Source organism: Mytilus galloprovincialis, chromosome 13, assembly GCF_965363235.1.
Source record: "Mytilus galloprovincialis chromosome 13, xbMytGall1.hap1.1, whole genome shotgun sequence".
NCBI classification, from domain to species: domain Eukaryota; kingdom Metazoa; phylum Mollusca; class Bivalvia; order Mytilida; family Mytilidae; genus Mytilus; species Mytilus galloprovincialis.
Window position 1 is genome coordinate 23,522,218 of NC_134850.1, and position 19,640 is coordinate 23,541,857.

Genomic DNA, 19,640 nt, shown 5'->3' on the forward strand with positions numbered 1-19,640 from the left:
GCGCAACGTTAAAAACTTCTGGCTTTGAACTACCAAAACGTTTGAGTAAACATGTCAAAATAATTCAAGAAAAAACACTTTGGTGAAATGATTAGTGCAAGTAAATGTGATACAACTGAAAAAAAAGAGAAAGCGCAACAAAGAAACTTCTCGCCTTGAATTACCAAAAAGTTTCAGTAAACATGTCAAAATAATTCAAGGAAAAATACATTGGTGAAATGATTAGTGCAAGTGAATGTGATTACAATGGGAATATATAAAATTGTATTATACAATCATGGCGAAAGCAGGAAATTCTTTTACTAAACTATTATATAATAATGAAATCGACACACACATGTAGTTTATATTCAATATATTGTTTGCATCATTCATGTTGACGTGCTAAGAACTATTGGGAAACATAAAAGAACCAAAATATATAAAACTGTGAAAACACCAAACAGGAAATAATCAAAGAATTCTGCTAGCTCCTTGTTGGTGTAAGGTGTAAACTTCTTTTTACTCTTCAAGTGAACTCTTCCGTCTTTTGGTGAGTCATTTTCAATATCCTGACTTTGATCAAGATGATCAAGATGATTTATTTTTCCGGCTTTGCATTTTAATTTCAGAAATTTCCTCGCCAAGGAATGCATCCATTTCGGAGCCTTGTCGTGTTCTGGTTGATGAAAAAGTCTTATGATGAATATCGTAAAGATAATCACAAGACAGGCCATTCCCAATGTTACTGTAAGAAATACCACTGCAAAAGAAAAGTGCTATAAGTTTAAAAGTATTACCGTTTTACTAATAACTACAACAATGTATTAATTAAAACGGAAACATCATCTGCGAAAATGATGCTTAATGCAACAGCTTTTATGACATTTCCACAAAATCTGCCAAAACATATGCACTAGTAAATGTACTTTAGTATTATATAGTCATTTTGATCTAACAATCATCTTAAATGCCTAAAAAATCATTTAATTGGACATGTTCAGTCTTGCAGTAAATTGTGGGACTTATTCACTGATTTCAATCCGCGATTTGGACAGATAATTTGCTTACAGTCAATAAAGTTCTGTTCAGTAATTTTGTAAGACATTTTAATACGATGGTGACATTTCGACGAACAAGAAATCTACTGAGGAACCTTGCAATAATTATTATCTTATATGCGTCTAAACCATATTAAACATATTGGAATACACAAATAGTCCATTTGCCAATTACGGATTTGATTCTGTTATTACACACTTTTTAAACGAATTACCTCCGTAGATTGGTTCTATACCGGACAAAATTGGCTATTGCCAATTGCAAAGCATTATGAATTGAAAGTGATGTATCGACGGTTTAACTAACGTTTCATGAAAAATGATTTCTGATGTTAAAAGTATTAAGCTGAACAACAAATTAATGTAATTAACAGATTTGAAAACCTTAAAGATTACTCACATTACGCACAGGTAAATGTGCACTTTCTGCTAGCTCTCCTTTGTAAATAAAAACTAATGTTTAAATAGGATCTCTAAATACAACGGTAATTGGCAAATGCACTATTAGTCGATACCATAAAGAACCAGACTCCTTGTCACTTAAAAAAGGGAACATAATTGATTGATTTATTGATATTTATTGAACGCAGCCTTATTACGGCGATGTATAATATTGGCAATAGGTATTGAAGTCATAAACTTTGTTCAGTGCTCGGAGCACAAAAATCATGCTCGAAACATGAAATCCAGCATTTTGATTAGTTAATTTGGGAGTATGAGTACAATAAAATACTCGAACATTTTATAAATTCAAGGCCAGCAGCGGAATCTGGTTAATAAGGCAGTCAAAACAATAAATGTAACTTTACCTAGAACTGAAGTATGTTTTGATGTCGTAGGCATAGTGTCTGAAAACAACGTCAATAAAACCGCCAATGCAAGTAACACTGTCAGTATGTATCCTATCTTATCTCCAGATTCAAGCGGCAGAAAAAATGTAACGAATGTTAATATAGCAGTAAGGATTGTCGGAAATATTACACTCATTAGGTAATGACCATACAATCTCTTAAACTCCATTCGGAACAAAAGTTCCGCAAATACCAGTTCGTCTTCAGTAAGGTTAGATGTTTCTTGGAAGGTTGTTAGAAGGTCCCATTCTTCATCCGGTCTGTAGTCTTCTAAATTGATATGAGTTTTGAAGAATTCTAAGTTGACAACATCAGCAGAGAAACCCCAGCTAGCTAGTTCTATTTCGCAAGTTTGACTGTCATATGGGAAGTACGTTACATCCATGTCACATGACGTAGACAAAACAGCTGGTGGTTCCCATCGTACCTCTCCGTTATATTGTATTCTAACAGTTTGTTCGGCACCAAGATTTTTCCGTAATACCAAAATGCTTAGATTGAAATAGAATATTATTTTATTAGATATTTGTTTCGCAAGAAAATGTGAAAAACGAGTTATTGTTACATATTAAAGTTGAAATGAACTGATAGATGATCCAAAAGTATCAAATATACAACATAAATTGAATACATTCACATGTGTGTTTACTAGTTTTCATAACAAACAATATATTCTTTCAGTTTAATTCTGCTTTTATAAAAAATAAAATAATGTATTCATATATAAGTTAGAACAATTCTGTACAATAAGCCTACTTTTTCTTTTGTTTATTACTGTTAAGAATTGTAATACAATGTTAATACGTACGAATTCTGCACAATCAATTCAGGGTGCCAAATTGTATCTTCGGGTACATATATATAGTCAATTTCGCCATATGAAGATTTATCCCATGTTAATCGACTATCATTCCATACCTAAAATTTCACATTACAGTTTCAGCTACATTAAATTATCGAGTATAATTTTAAATGTAAAGCTAAATTCATATATATATATATATATATATATATATATATATATATATATATATATATATATATATATATATAAATAGATATATGATCAAATTTGAATCTGATGTGATATCCTGTACTAATTTACAACCCTTAAGCTTAGAACGTACAGACTCCAAGCGGATGAAACAAAAATATTTCCGTTGAAAAAATAGTTACCCGTTGGGAGTCTGTGGTGAACTGACCAAATAAAACGAACGCATAACAAATGCCAAACGGATCCACACAGGATATCTTACGTCCGAGAAACGGAAACGTACCAAAGAACGGATGTACATCCAACGGACGAGTACCGCATAAAGCGAGCAGCTAACGGAGGCGTACCGAATAAAACGGATAAACAAGATAGGCGAAAAATTATTCTCGACAGTTTTGAGCTTTCTAAAAAGCTGTTGACTGCTTCACTCTGTACTAATTTAAGGTAATATGAGTGCAAATGGTTGTTAATTAAGTACTTGAAATTTGTTATTGATAGATATAGATTGATATGCGATATAATTTCTTGTAAAGAGTGTGCGTAATACATCCATGCTTATGAAATATTGTTAACTTTACTTGTTGCAAATTAAAACATTTACAAATATGCACTGCACTAAAGGTATGCCGCTCACTCAGAAGGGGTTCCTAGATTGGCACAAGTTTGAAAATAAATACAGATAAAGCATGTTTATAAACATTTTATAGGAACAATGTTTAGCAAAACAAATCGTGAATATTGTAAATATACAAAGCAATTAACAAGTATCACAATTGATATTTCGATATTGAATGTTTGTGTTCATGCATAATAAAGCAAACATGAATTAATGACAGTTGATAGGAACTGACATGCACATAGTTAATTTTCAAGCATTTGAGGTCTTACCCTGAGACGAAAAAAGTCTGTTATTCTTTATCTCGTTTAAAAACCGATAGATGTTGCTGTATGATCTCTTTTGCATCATAAGGCAACCAACCAGAATCAAAATATGATAAGTAAGTATTTCAAGATGGCGTGTATGTCGACTGAAACTTAAGCTCTTTACCGTGATGCGAAGAAACAAGACTATATAGTACATGTAAATAACATACACGTGACCTTACACAATTAAAAAAAGTGTTTGTGTAATTGGTTTTAGTCTATTCTTCAAAATACTACAAAACGATAGAGGTGGAAAAGGACGAGGATAAGATGTCTTCTTCTTTCGACAGTTAGTAGGTTGGTATTTGCAACATCTAAATTCAGACTAACCTGAATAAGAGCTGCTTGAAGGTCCGAATGTATAACGGACAGGTAACGGATACAAAACGGATACGAAAGGGACGAGTACCGTAAAAACATTCATGACACTCAAAAAATCTGAGGCAAAATTTTCAATTGAAAATTATCCATTTTACATTCGGTATATGTTCGTTTTATCCGTTATCCTTCGGTTTATGTCCATTTCCCATTCGTTAAACATCCGTTCATCATCCGTTTTATCCGGTTAACGTTCGTTGTTGAATTTGTATATCGGACCTTGAACCAATGTATAACGGACAAGTAACGGATAAAAAACGGATACGAAACGGACGAGTACCATAAAAAACGGACGCCTACTGAACGTTCAACGGACACTTCATCCGTTGGACATCCGTTCAAAAATTTTAAAACGAACATTGAACGGACATGCAACGGATATGGAAGGATGTTTAATGGATAAGAGTGGACTACTAACGGATATAAACGGATTGAAAAAAAAAGTTATCCGTTCAGGATCCGTTCGCGCTATCCGGTAAGGTGTGACCGGGTCTTTAAAAAGTGAAGTTAAAAAAAATACTGAACTCCGATGAAAATTCAAAGCCTGAAATTTAAATGGCAAAAATAGAAAGCTCAAACACATCAAACGAAGGAATAACTGTCATATTCCTGAGTTTGTACATACATTTTCTTATGTAGAAAATTGTTGTCTAAACCGGGTTAATAGCTGCCTAAACATCTTTTTTGTATGACAGTCGCATAAAACTCAATTATATTGACAATGATGTGCGAACAAAAGAAACAGACATTAAAGGTTGAAAAACCGACCAGCAAATAATTACTGTACATACAAAAGCTATATTATATAGCCTAGCTAGCCATGTTTTACAGAGAGCTGGACACAACACAGACAATTTGATCACGATTCATTAGATGCAGGGTTCGAATCCCCTTGGGGAAAACAAAAAAAAAAATGCTTACGCTTTTGATAATAACCAGAAATTTTTCTAAATTTTTATTTTGGGATTAGTTATACGGTTGTATCGTGTTATTCATTTATACTAAAATCAAAATTTATGGAAACTGAACTATGCTTGATTACAAGAAAAATTAAAAAAAAAAAATGTTTTCAATTTTGATGCGAAAGTCATACTGTATAAAAATGCTGGTTATTAATGACAGATATTTTGAAATTAGGACATTTGTTTTGCACTTAAGAGCAAACACATTTAATTTTGATATGAATGTGGATTATGTTACCAGTTAAACAGTAAATGATATAATGTTCCTATATAAATTCTATTTTTACAGTTGTAAAATCATGTTGTTGTCTGCATAAAATGTTGGAATCAAATATAAGGCTCCCGCAAAACGACCTGCGACCTCTAGGCTTTTTAGAGGTGACTTTCGACCTGAGGGCCTTCTAAAAAGGACCTGCGACCTGTAAAATTTGGGAAAAAACGACCTCCGACCGACGTTCGTCCTCTGTGTTGGGAAAAACGACCTGCGACCTGTACATTTCCCTTAAAAACGACCTCTCGACGAATTTAAAAGCGACCTTGCGACCTGAGGGAGGGGAGGGGTACACTGTGGGAGCCTCAAATATTTAATATATTGAATAATGAAAGAAAATTCTCTTTACCGTAATATGCATTGTTCTCAAACCTTCGCAAAAAGTAAAAATGGATCAGAAGTGGAATTTAGGAGCAGAATTTAATGAATTTGGTACTAAATCAAATCTATTGTAATAACTTTTTGGAATTTTGAAGCCTTTATGCTCTTTAACTTTGTACTTGTTTGGATTTATTAATATTTTGATATGAGCGTCACTGATGAGTCTTATGTAGACGAAATGCGCGTCTGGCGTACTAAATTATAATCCTGGTATCTTTGATAACTATAATATCATTATGATCAATCATCGATACAAAATGTGTTAAAATTGTTTTTATAAGTTTGTAATTTAACATACTTACTCTCAGATCTGTACCTAGTGTTTTTTTGTTGTTGGGATGTACAAGTAATCGGATACTTCCACTTGTATTATTTTGCTATCTGAGGAGTTAAACCTTTTTTAACTGATTTTTATAGCTTGTTCTAATGTCGTACTGTTATACCACTATCCCCGGTTATTGGAGGGTTGGGGTCCTGCTAACATGTTTAACCCCGCAACATTATGAATGTATGTGCCTGTCCCCAGTCAGGAGCTTATAATTCAGTGGTTGTCGTGTGTTTATATGTTACATATCTGTTTTTTGTTCAGTTTTTGTACATAAAAAAGATCGTTAGTTTTCTCGTTTGATTTGTTTTACATTGTCATTTCGGGGACTTTTATAGTTGACTATGCGGTATGGGCTTTGCTCATTGTTGAAGGCTGAACGGTGACCTGTAGTTGGTGATTTCTGTGTCATTTTTGTCTCTTGTTGAGAGTTGTATCATTGACAATCATACCACATCTTCTTTGTTTTGTATTCATTGCCAAATATAAAAGAAATAACAAAAACAAAACATCAATTAAATTGAAATTGTATGACAAATATTTTCGTAAAACAAAAATCCTTCATGTTGTCTTTTCTCGTTTAAAATGTCATAAAATATTATGAGTTCGTTTGGTGTATGAAGAGCGTATGCGTTGTTAATAATCTGGCCTTTCAACTAATACAATGCCATTATTGAAATGTCAAACGTACCGATTCCCGTCTACGTCAGTTTGGAGTTTTAAACAAAAGCAGTCATACCTACTAAGTATATACTTTTGTTTTGTTTTTAATATGCAGGAGTTTATAACAATAGTCACACGAATCAGATGAAATCATTTTGTTTTGACAAAATTACTATTGATATGAATTTGCTATTTAATATGTCAATTTATTTGTTGACATGTAACGATAAATTCAACATCTCCATTGTTGAAGAAAGAGCCGGCGATATACTTTACGGGTGGTCTCATGTAGCGCTCAGGTTTTCTTAACATTCCACATAACACATGTATGAAAACGCATATTGCCAAATAATATGACTGATGAATATTAAAATAACACATAACATCATGCCATTTTTCTTGCCAAACAAGTACAGACTTAAAGAAAGACACTTTGCAAGGATCACACTTAAATAAGAGTCTGTGTATTATACAAAAATATACATCAATTCATCCAGCATATAAAGGAATAAAAGTGAAATCATCATTGGTCAATTAAAAGATATTAAAAATAAATTGTTTTACTCACCACGGTAAACCATCCTGTTGTTTCCAATACCTGTTCCTTTACATTCTTAAAAAAAATAAGATAAAAAACAAAATTATGTTTTAATCAGAATTGAACATGATGCACATTCTCAGATATTAATGGCAGCTTGTTTTCGGTCATTCTGTATACATTATTTAAAAAGACTTTTAAAGAAGACTTTAATACGTTTATATATTTAAATAAATGATTTCTTTTTTAAAAAGTTACATTTTATATACATTTTAAGGGAAACATTTTCATATTTGTCGCTGTAATATGAATGTATATCCATCCTTCTGATTTGTCAGAATTGTTTGGGAAACCCGCTTGACGAAAACAATAAGTAGTAGTACGATGCATAAAGTAGAATCATTGTAAATACAGTGTAAGCTGCCTGATCCGACACCTGAGTATTCCAACATCCTGCTTTAACCGACAAATATCCAAAAATATGTCTATCCTTGCAGAAGAATTACTTCGTATTCCAACACCTTGCTCAATCCGACATTTTGTTCTGGTCCCCCAGTGTGTCAGATAACACACGTTACACTGTAGTCATTTTGTTTTTAGATTTTTCACTCATGGCGATATGGGGGTTCCATCTTGGTTGACAATGTGTTTTAAAAAATATGCTATGTCCCCCTAAAAGCCTTTGTTAAAGTTTTAAATATTACAATTCATGTACTTATTGACTATAATATGAATGGTTGATGATTGATCGGGCTTTGTGTCAAAGCATAATTTCGCCATCGTACTTATAAATGGCAAATTGATACTTTAAATCGCTGCTTATTAAAGTAAAATACCTAGTTTCAGAGTACTTTGATAACACGGCAAACGTTTGGGTTGGAATAACTCATACAGTATAAATATGATTCAAACACAAAGTTCATTATAGCTTAGATGTTAAAAAAATAATGTTTGAACATTATAATTAAGTCTTTCCACTTTTCTGTGGAAAGACTTATTGTTTTTGTTCTGATTACTATTTTTTTTTTTTCTTCCGCCAAATTTTGTTCCTGCGCAAAATGTTTGTTTCGCAATATGTCGCTTAGATATTTCTCATATGGTATCGTATAGTTTATGCGCTTTTAAATTTCACCCTGCTTAGGCGAACCATTTTCTATGTAAGAGTTATCTCCCTTTTCACTGTTTACACTCTGTGTGCATCTCCTTCGTAACAAAACAAGATAGCGACAAAATTCTTTTTACAAATTGTTCGTTACATCCTCAGTAATTTTTGGCGTATTTGGATCGAAGCGATTCGATTAAATTTTATAGGAGTTATCTACCTTGACGGAATAAATTTGTCGGTATGTTTTTTTAACTCATAAACCGTTAACCGTATAACCTTGGAATGTTTTTAATTGAGTCCCCTAGGTCCAAACTTAGAAAATAAGGTCAAGGTCAAAGGTCAAGGTCAAGTTCTCAATTAAGACTTTTGCTTGTTTTTGCATTTTCTCCGACACTTTGAAAGATACATATTAAAGAACAAGTGCAAAATGTCAGCTTTAATGTAATGAAGATATGCTACATTTAGTCTTATTCTATTATATGGCATCTTAGAGGAGTTGTTGCCCCTAAAATGTCTTGATATGAGGTTATTTGATTATAGCTTTAAATAAGTTCATTATAAAGGCATTTGACCTTGTACAAAAGGTTAGGTGACAAATGACCTTGAAAAATGGCTACCGGAAGTGACCTTGAGAAAACCGGAAGTAGCTATTTTTGCAATTGTTTCATCTAAAAGTACTCAGAATCCATATATTTTGTTATATAGATACATAAACTGATTACTGAAGACTAAACATGACTTCCAACAAACCGGAAGTGGCCAATTATTTCCACTTCTACATACAAAAGTATATAAAAACTATATATTTTTGGAATCAGTGTGAAAGAAGCTATCATATGAGACCGGAAATGATATTCTTTTCACCGGAAGTAGCATATTATATCCCTTATATCACTCAAAAATATAATTAAACTTTTATTTATCGCATCAGTATGAAGAAACTATCTTTTTATCAAAATATCTTTGGTGTGGAAAGACTTTCAATTGTTCTCTGAACAATTGGTTTTTAATTCAAATATTATTTTTTTTACAATAAATATATTGTGTCCTTACTGTCCTTTAAAAAAAAAAATCAACAACAAAACCATTTAAACCAAATAACAAACCGTACGTAACTTTAAATGTAGTTATGAAATTTCTTTAGAATTGAATATAATAAAATCTTTAAACTTTTGTAGAAGTAAATTCGGTTATGTGTTTCATTATTGTTTATTGCCGAAGTATATCCGTTTCATAACGATTGAATAAATTGCACCAGATAAAACTCGGTTAGTGCAGTTAAAAACATAATATAATTAGTTTAAACATATTTATTTATAGTGGATTGGGAAACAAGTTTTGCAACTTATATTATATTAATTCCTTTCCACTTTGCATTATATAATTGTATGGTGAACTTCAGATTCACCTTTTGATGATTTAAATTGAAACTGCTTTTTTCAAATCATATGATTTATATTCAGAGGACAATTAGATTACTGAAATAATTATTCTGAAATTTAAGAATGAAATGATTTTATATAAAGTTCAATCATTTTCAGGATATAAATAGAACGTTAATAACTCTCTTCCAAGACGGTGTTCAAAGAGCAAGAACACTGTTTTGCTAAAATCTGCAAATTGGAGACAGATTTACAATTTATAAGAAAACTTAGTTATGCACTGCATTATTGAAAACATTTTAACAAATATGAAATATTTGTGCTTTTATAATTAGTTTTTCAAATAAGCCGTTTAAGGTGAGATAACTCATTTAGTACAACATTTATTATTATTAATATACTGGACAAATAGGGGAATTTTCATTTGTTTTTCTTCTTGCAAGAAAACAAGTTTGGTGACACCATTTTTTCTTTTTATTTTCTTAAAATATTTATTATAAAACCTATCTTCTAATATTTAATTTCACAATTCTGTCTCGCAGACTTCTTTATATGCACAAACATATGTTTTTTCATGAACTATCTTAAGCATAGTAAAACCTTTATTTTAGCATGGTATAAGAAAATTTTGCCATTTTTTCTATACCCCTGAACTACCTTAAACAGAGATTAAAGGTATGTTAATATATGCGCAAAGGTTTGTTGCATTCGTACTATTCAGAGGTTTCAGGAATGAATATGGGGTAATACCAAAACAATAGACCACTTTCGAGTTCATCCGTCACCGGAAAAAAAACTCGTCAATTATACGCGCCTTTATGACGTCATTTATCCGAAAGAGGGGGTCGCCTGTATCCCTGCACTATTTACGTTCATCAATCGTCTTAGTGATCGTCATTGTGCAGGATAAACTAGAAATAATGGTTGTTCTTTAGGTACTTAATGACAATTTCCTAATGACAGCAATGCTGATTGTCAATTTTGAGAATTCAATTTGCCGAATAATTCGTACAATGTAGAATTATAGTTTTCCAACAACTCGCTCAACATTGGAACGGAAGTCACGACGCCCCTAAACGCAATGATGACGTCCATTAAATAATATTATGTACTTTTAAAACTGCCTGTACCACGTCAGGAATGTGATAGCTGTTATCCCTTCGTTTTTGAAGTGTTTTGTCATTTGATTTTGCCATGTGATAAGGGACTCTCCGATTGAATTTTCCTCGGAGTGCAGTATTTTTGTGATTTTCCTTCTTCCTTTGACCTATTCACCAGAGAAAAGAGATATCACGTAAAAGCTTTAACATACATCAAATATACCTTTTTATATGGTATCATGGTCATATCGATACATGTTTTGCATTTTGTTCATATTAATGATTTTAGAAATTTCAGAAAAAAAAAACACAATCTGAAAAAATACTTACCAAAGAATTGAGAGCTAGAAAGTTGTACTCTGCACTGACATTAACTGGTTTGTCGGGTAGTACCAGTTTGTTGTAACCTTCGTCAGTCTGATTAAATAATAACTTGTGAATTTTATTTGCGTCGTTCACAGAGTAAGATGTCGATGGTTTCAATAAACCTAGAAAATATATTAAATATTATAATTCCTTATTTTAAACTACAGAAAGCTGCAATATTTATATAAACACAGGAACATGCATGAATACAACTGACTTTTGTAAATTGTATATCATACAATGGTTTTTATGTGCGTTGTATATTTGTATATCTGTTATAAAAAGGAAATGTTGTGTAAACGTTAGTTAAACAGTTACCAAGCAATAAACATGTATATTAAAAAATAAAAAGCTCTAAATATACGTCGAAAATCTGTTTCACAATATTTCAAAGATCTACCACAAACAGCAACTCCCCAAAGCAACAAACACGTAATGATATTTTATACATTAAAATCAAACCAGGCTCCCGACTAAAGACATGTAAGACGTGTACTTTGCGGCGGGATAAATCTAGTAGATTAAGATATCAAACAGCTTTATTGGACAACTGTAGTAGCAAAAGGTTCATAAAAGAACATTCAATCGATGATTTATTAGGTGCGGCGTGTGTAGCTATATAAGCAATCGTTCCCATACGCAGGTTTTTAATTTTTTTATTTAGACATCGACAGTTATCTATGATCGTAAATATTTACATTACATGCTTGAGAATTAAACGTGTTTTTTGAAAGATCCTATCGTATCCTTTTATCGTAATTAACAGTTTTGTAACAAGAAATCAATTCGATTATCTTATCAATTTGATCAAGTGATGTGTAAAATTATATATTCGGAATTTTCATCATTAAACAGCATAAGTGTTTTTAAATGTCTTTTTTACTATGTTATATACGACGGATGTAATTGTAAGTGATAAAAATGTTCTTATTTATTTTAAAAGTATTTAAACGCATTATAGATACCAGAATATATATTATGTACGATAGACGCGAGTTTCTACAAATATACTGATGGGTGACGTTCCAACTAAGAAAAATCTCTTAATTAAAAAAGAGGGACGAAAGATACCAAAAGGAGAGTCAAACTCATAAATATAAAACAAACTGACAACACCATGACTAATAATAAAAAGACAAACAGACAAATAATAGTACAGAAGACACAAAATAGAAAACTAAAGACTAAGCAACACAAACCAAAGTAAAAACTGGGGGTGATCTCAGGTGCTCCAGAGGAGTAAGCAGATCCTACTCCACATGTGACACCTGTCGTTTTGCTTATGTTATTACAAATCCGGTAAATAGCCTTATTCGGTAGGTCACATTCGTGAAAAGGGAAGGGTATTGTAGTAACAACATCAGGAACATATCCGATATCATCTGTGAAACGGTTGTTCCATAACGGTCAACCAACTCATGATGGCGTCCGTAAAATTTACTTTGTAATCAATTTCATACAAAACGAAATCCGAAGTTTCGATAATTTTCTATCATACAAAAAAATGTTCTGCAATCGATCTTTAGTCAATAACTACGGATATTTATCATGCCCATCCTTTTCATAAACATTAAAACACTTCTTTTAAAACTGTAAATCTTTGTTATAGTTAACGGATTGCATTATACAATTACATACACATGAGCGTTAAAGTAGTTCTCTCTTTCCCTCCAACATACCTGTACAAATCAGCACAAATAAAATCCCCCTTCTTGTGTATAATCCTATATTTATCATATTTCGATTGAAATGATAAGCAAACTTCAAGTAAAGTTATTTGTTTCTCAATGTACTATATATTTCGATTTAGTATTTGATAATTAATTTTATCGAAAGCCACTGTAAAATAAAATGTATCTGCTGATGGTCTGTGTCATCGGCAACGTATCCATCTATATTTTCTTAATTACGAAAAATATTTAATTAAGACGACGGATGATTTTTAAATCCTAAATCGGGAGTTCGTGGTTTTTATATTTGTTGACGGTATCACCACCGGATTAAAATCACAAAAAAGGTGGAGTAAAAAAACACGTGCACAAACTAATAGTATATATCAACAATATATAGATATATATATTCATTTATAAACATATTCTCCCACAGAGAAATAATATCTATTTTCTATATCCTGTTAAAAACAATTTTTTAGCATTGAACTTTAATTCTTAAAATTTTGATTACAAATTATTCGGTCAAGGATGTGAAATGGATCCAATATATATATAAAGGTTTGTACATTTCTCATGTCATTCCTTTCAATAATTTCTATATGCACCTATTTTGCATTGTGTATTCAATTTGATTTGTTTGTATGAACATTTGCCCTCACGTAGAGAGAATACAATTCAACGTGCATGTCCAACTAGAAACTGTCTCAAAAGCACTTAGGCATGTATCGTTGTAATCGATCACAAAGACATTATCGAATATTAGATTTCTGTTTCCTGTTTCTTTCTTATTGATAACAAAGACATTTTTGAATATTAGATTTCTGTTTCCTATTTCTTACTTAATGTTAACAAAGAAATTTTTGGAAATAGATCAAGCTTGTTGAACATCATCCTGCGGAACCTTGGCTGTCAAAAAAGACATTTAGAAATTGTTTTGAACTGACATAAATACCAGTTTTTGATTGTAAATTACAGTAACCACTTGTTCACCAATATTGCCTACTATCGTTAATAGTAATACAGAAAAAAATCCCAAATAAATGATATTTTCTAAATACATTTAAGGTATTAACCAGCTAACAATTTGGTCTCACTCTTTGGTCGAGTTGTTGTCTATTTGACACATAACTCATTTTCATTCCCAGTGCATTACTGTAAAGCTTTTCATTTACATAATTTGACCTTATGGTAAAGTTGCCATTCATGAAAATAAATGATATGAAAGAACGCCGTAACGTGATTTGAATGAAAGTATTACCTTATAGTCGTTAATGCAACTTATGGAAATAGCTGTGAACAAATTTATATTAACTACATTTCTGACCCCTTTTGACAAATGGGATCTACCAAATAAGACTTATTACTGGGTTTGTACTGACATGACGGGTGTCACATGTGGAGCAGGATGCTTACCCCTCAGGTCACATAAGATCACCCCAAGTATTTGGTGGGGTTGGTGTTGCTTAGTATTTAGTTGTCCATGTTCTGCTTTGTGTATTATTAAATGTATGTTTGTCTTTTTTTTGTTTTGAGGGGCAATCCATATCGTTGACGTTTTTTTCTATTGATATTTAACGTCCCTCTGTTGTAAATGTTTATTATTAAAATAGTATGGATAAGTTTTCATTGAAGCGACTTGTAGAGTATGTTTGCATCAGTTTTGATTACGCAATGCAATTTCATTTATATGTTCCTTACAGACATGTGTTGTAGAGTAGATAAGTATTATGATGCTCTCTTCTAATTCATGTGACACGTTTCCTGTCATATGAGATTGAGGAGATGTGATATAATTGTCAATGATATGACCTTCCAAATGAGAAAAACCTTAAGCCTGTAGTAATCCTTAACAGGCATGAAAGATACGAAACAATTCAAATTAGAAAACTAAAGATCTATTTTAAAACAAAACAAATTATGAAAAAAAAATGACTGACATGGACCAACGATCAACACTAAACAAAAAACTACCGTTTAAAAGTGCACAGGCGCCTTACGTATACGTATTTAATACAATGCAAAGGTAACCAAGACACAGGCCGGTAACAACCGCTGCTGGATAGCGTTTCTGCACAGGTAATCAGGTCAAGGTCCGAAATGATATCTTTTTCGTTTTGTTGGTTAATCTACTTCTGAACTATTATTTGTCTGTTTGTCTTTTTGTTTTTAGCCATGGCGTTGTCAGTTTATTTTCAATCTACGAGTTTGACTGTCCTTCTGGTATCTTTCTTCCCTCTTCTTCATAATTGGATAAGCAAATTTACTTAATAAAAACCTATATATCTGCGTTTCATATATTTGTCAGGAATGAAATTCAAAATGTATAGATTGCTATTATTATCACATCGATTTCACCTCTTGTGATTACTTCGAAAGAACGTTTTATAAATGGGTTCAATAGGAAATGATTCCCAAACTTTAAACCTGTCTAAAGGCGAAGGTTGGTAAAGAAAAATCGGTCAGATTTTGATTTCTAAATAACAAAATTTATCTTTAAAGAGATTCAGGTCAGCTTTTTTGTGATTCAACCGAGGAGATGCTATCGTCAATTTATTTAAAATCCATGTGTTTTTGTTCATGATTAAAATTATATATTGAATAGAATAAATGTTAGTCGTAATTTTAGGAAGAAGAAAAACAAAAACACAAACTTATTTAAAGCAGTAAAAAGAACCTTCCCCTCAGTGTGCAGCTTCCTTAATACTTCATTTTCTGATGAATATATCCCGTCTGTACAAGTACAGGGATTTGTTCTCAAATCTATTCAAAACTTCGATAAAATAATTAATTAATTACTTTATCCAAATCAACTGTTTCTGTCGTAGGCGTCTAATCAACTATTAATTGTATAACAACGATGTCACACAAGTCGATTTGTTTTCTAAATTACTAATACGACAAACGTTCACGAAATCGGAGGTTGATGTTTAAAATATGAATCCGTTATATATTGCTAATATATAGGTTGACAGTGTAACCGAATTGTCTGTCATCCCGGCCACGTTGTGTATTTATTAGTTAGTTACAAAATGTATTGTTTTCTAGTCATAGCGGTTGAAAAAAAAAATAATAATGAGCCGAAAAATAAAGAAACAAAGTCGCTGCTTACATGATTTATATTGGAAAATGAAAAGGCATTACTCACTTAATATGATTTATCTTTATCTATGAAGATTACTAAGTATGAGTTATCATATTTATTTGCATTTCTGGCTAGATATATCATCTATGAATAACTTAAGCACTCTTCTCTCTTGTGAATTACAAGGACATCAAGCCTTGTTACTCCTCCGATCATTTGCGCGAATTGTACAGTAACCTTTAGAATATGTTATTGTAATTTGGTGCCCATATTTAAAGCACCTAACATATCAAACCTCAGATTCAAGTCACCACACATACAGTTAAGTATGCCTAATATATTGACATAAATCTATGAAATATTTACACATACAAGAAGAGCTGCTAACATATTAACGGGTATTTTATAGATATATAAATAGTATGGATTTTGCTCATTGTTTAGTACTGTTCAGTTACCTTTATTTATTTATTTTTTGTTTGCGTTGGATAGACAAAAAAATATCATACCTACATATTTGTTAGTAAATCATTGTAACTTTGCATCTTCCCAGACAATTTTATGAAGCATATCATTAGAATCTTAGAATGTGTAAGGATGTCAATACGTATTGCATGTATTCTCCTTTTTATTAAATATTTTTAAACTGACTGAAATTACGTTTTCGTATTTAGTCAATATCAACGAAATAATGCAAATATTTTATGATGATATTTAAAATGATACAACGTCACTGTAAAATAATATACACCTTTTTTCTGGGTGTGAGAGTAATAGGAAGTTTGTTGTCCCTGAGCTATCGACTATTGTTCGAGGCAAATCCGATAGCAATAGTCGGTATGGAAGGGACAACAAACTTGCTATTATCCGCACAACCAGTCATTAGTGTTTTATTATACTGAACAACACAGTCATTAAGTGTTTTTATATACCAAATTAACAAATTTTCTAATAGTGTACATTTGTTTATATCATCTGAAAGAAAAGAAAAAAAAATGTCACATAAATTGACATGCACAAGATGAAACATACGTTTTTTTAAAGTTCTTCTTGTATGTTTAAATATTTCATAAATTGCAATCAAGACTAGAAATACTTGTGTTAAATTTTTCGTGCACATAATACATTTAAGCTAAAGTACACCAAACGCAAATTCACTTTTTGAATACGATTACTGAACCAATATTATAAATAAGGTACTTACTATATTTAAAATCTTAAAAAAATGCACGCGAAGATTTTCTTTTCTTTTATAATTGCTACTTGTAAGTTAAATTACAATCGGCACAAACAGATTATACCGTTTGCAATATTAGAGTTTGAAGTTGCTAAGCAAAATAGTCAATGACATCATTATTGTCCAATAAAAAATAAGCATGCAAAAGTGCGGGAAAGATGATTATGAAACTATTAACCGGAGTAATAGTCTTTGAAACTATTGACTGGCAAATCGTCTGTGGAATGAAATAGGACAACTATTTCATTATTTTTTATATATATAAAAAAAAAATACTGAGGTATACTAAATATATTTATTAAAGTTATGTAAACCGGTATATGAACATTACCACGTATATTTGTTTATTACTATACATGTGTTGAAAGTATATAATAGGTTACATTTTTTTCATTGATCGAGTTACAACTGACCATAATATTTGAAGAAGGTCAATTCAAATATTTCGTGCTATACTTTTGGCGGCTATGCGAATTTAAGATATTGTCATTCGAGGTTCGCTATCGGTGCCGTAAAGTTTCCCGCCTTCACACTCGACTTAATGTATTTTTTATCTGTTATTTTTTATTATTGTGAATAGTAATGTGTGGAAGACAGAATCTTTAATTTGATTCATAATATGTATTTGAATACATAATGAAAATTGTTTGTATTTTTGTAGAATATGATCAAGCCTCTTGATAAGAAATGCAAGGCATGAAATACATTACTTCTTAGGAATTATGTTCAATATCTTTCGTTACGATATTGTTGAGTGTCAGTATACATTCTTAACCAAAATCACATTGAACTGCGAGTTTTGTAAATTCGTGTTCTTTTGTGACTTTTTCCTCATATTTCTTATTCGTTGATTCTTCATATCTGCCTGAAACCTACAAAAAATCTTTATATAATGGTAGATAACTTAACCCCTTGTGGGAGTAGTGTGTTGGATTTTCATCTGATGGCCTTCGTCTGTCATGTACTTTTTGGTCTGGTTGTTGACATATTCCCCATTTTCATTCTCAATTTTATTGTATACAAATTGTTTTCTATACAACATGTACAAAGAAGGCAGCATTTATGTTGGATTTGTTTAAAATTTAATTACTTTTTTTTGCTTAGGCTTACTACTGTTCTCTCTTAACTACGCTTATAGTGCAAAAAGGGATTGGTCCGCAATTTTGAACAACTTATGTGTAGTGATATATTGTTTTGACGACTTTTTTTGGCACTTTACAATCATTAATTTTACTATTATATTGTTTAAAAAGTGTCAAACATCAATATCAATCATCAGCGAATGCCAGTATCTGCTCACGGTAATAAAAATTTCGAGCATGATTTTTGTACTCAGATTCAAAAATCAACCAATCAAATTGCTGGATTTCATGTTTCGAGCATGATTTTTGTACTCAGATTCAAAGATCAACCAATAAAATTGCTGGATTTCATGTTTCGAGCATGATTTTTGTACTCAGATTCAAAAATCAACCAATCAAATTGCTGGATTTCATGTTTCGAGCATGATTTTTGTGCTCCGAGCACTGAGCAAAGTTTTATGCCTCCAAGGCCAGGTATCAACAGTCAATTATAGCTATGTTGCCTTTTGCTAGATCTAGATTTACTGATCATGGTTATTGTCAAAATTACTTCATTATCTTAATGATTAGTCCCGAAATGCCAAATAGGTTGAAACTTTTTTTTATCGACAACATCATTTTTGAGCACTCGACTATCAAACTTCGATATCTGAATGATTTTCAGATAATTCAAGGACAACAAGTAGTCGTCAGAACAGTTTGGTTAAAAAGACAGTATACAGATCTTGTTAATCTGCTCATTTTATCTATCTTAAACGGTTTACATACACGCAACAACATTTGCGTCTTTCCTCTTATAATCAAGTTTTAGCCTTAACAGCAATGTTGATTTACATACAGGATCCTCGGACTTATGTTTCAAAAAGTTACTATTAAAATAACTGTGATCAGTAATTGGTCCAGTATCGGTAGAGGAAATAAGCTAATGAAAAACATTCACACCGACCCTCTTATTTTTATATCACTTGATGTAATAGAATACACACGACCTTTCACGTAGCACCCTCTACACTTACCTATATAAATAAGGAAACGTAAAAGTCCTCTTGTGCAGAATCCTTTAGACATTATTTCCTAGAAAAATATGCAGCAGCAACAAATTTATCCGTTTCTCGATTTGATTTAGAGTTTTAAAAATAAATGGAAGTAACTATATATTATATCGTCTCTATCGCGGATGTCTGTTTTAATTAAAGTTTAAATCTATAAGATCAGAACTCCGACATCAAATGAATTGAACTGTTTTTAGAATAACAACAAACATCTACAAAAATCAACGGATAATG

At 31.6% G+C, this 19,640-nt stretch overlaps 1 protein-coding gene across 2 annotated transcripts; it reads right to left on the minus strand.

Moving 5' to 3' along the window:
• Positions 1-282: 282 nt before the first annotated feature.
• LOC143056517 (neuronal acetylcholine receptor subunit alpha-3-like) lies at positions 283-19,515 on the minus strand. Of its 2 annotated transcripts, none has more exons than XM_076229598.1 (6): positions 19,371-19,515; positions 11,245-11,402; positions 7,358-7,402; positions 2,700-2,809; positions 1,850-2,382; positions 283-742 (listed from the first exon to the last, which is right to left on the minus strand). In XM_076229598.1, the coding sequence occupies exons 1-6, from the start codon at positions 19,420-19,422 to the stop codon at positions 372-374; spliced, it is 1,269 nt and encodes a 422-aa protein (XP_076085713.1). In that variant the 5' UTR covers positions 19,423-19,515; the 3' UTR covers positions 283-371. The 2 variants fall into 2 exon arrangements, with proteins under 2 accessions (XP_076085713.1, XP_076085712.1); XM_076229597.1 differs by lacking the exon at positions 19,371-19,515 and adding an exon at positions 12,960-13,218.
• Positions 19,516-19,640: the final 125 nt, after the last annotated feature.

Excerpts from the sequence above, each read along its gene's own strand:
- LOC143056517 (XM_076229597.1), bottom strand. The coding sequence starts at position 13,017 with ATGATAAATATAGGATTATACACAAGAAGGGGGATTTTATTTGTGCTG. Across the intron at positions 11,403-12,959 it reads ATTTGTGCTGATTTGTACAG|GTTTATTGAAACCATCGACA; the intron begins GTATGTTGGAGG and ends TATATTTTCTAG. Across the intron at positions 2,810-7,357 it reads CAACAGGATGGTTTACCGTG|GTATGGAATGATAGTCGATT; the intron begins GTGAGTAAAACA and ends GTGAAATTTTAG.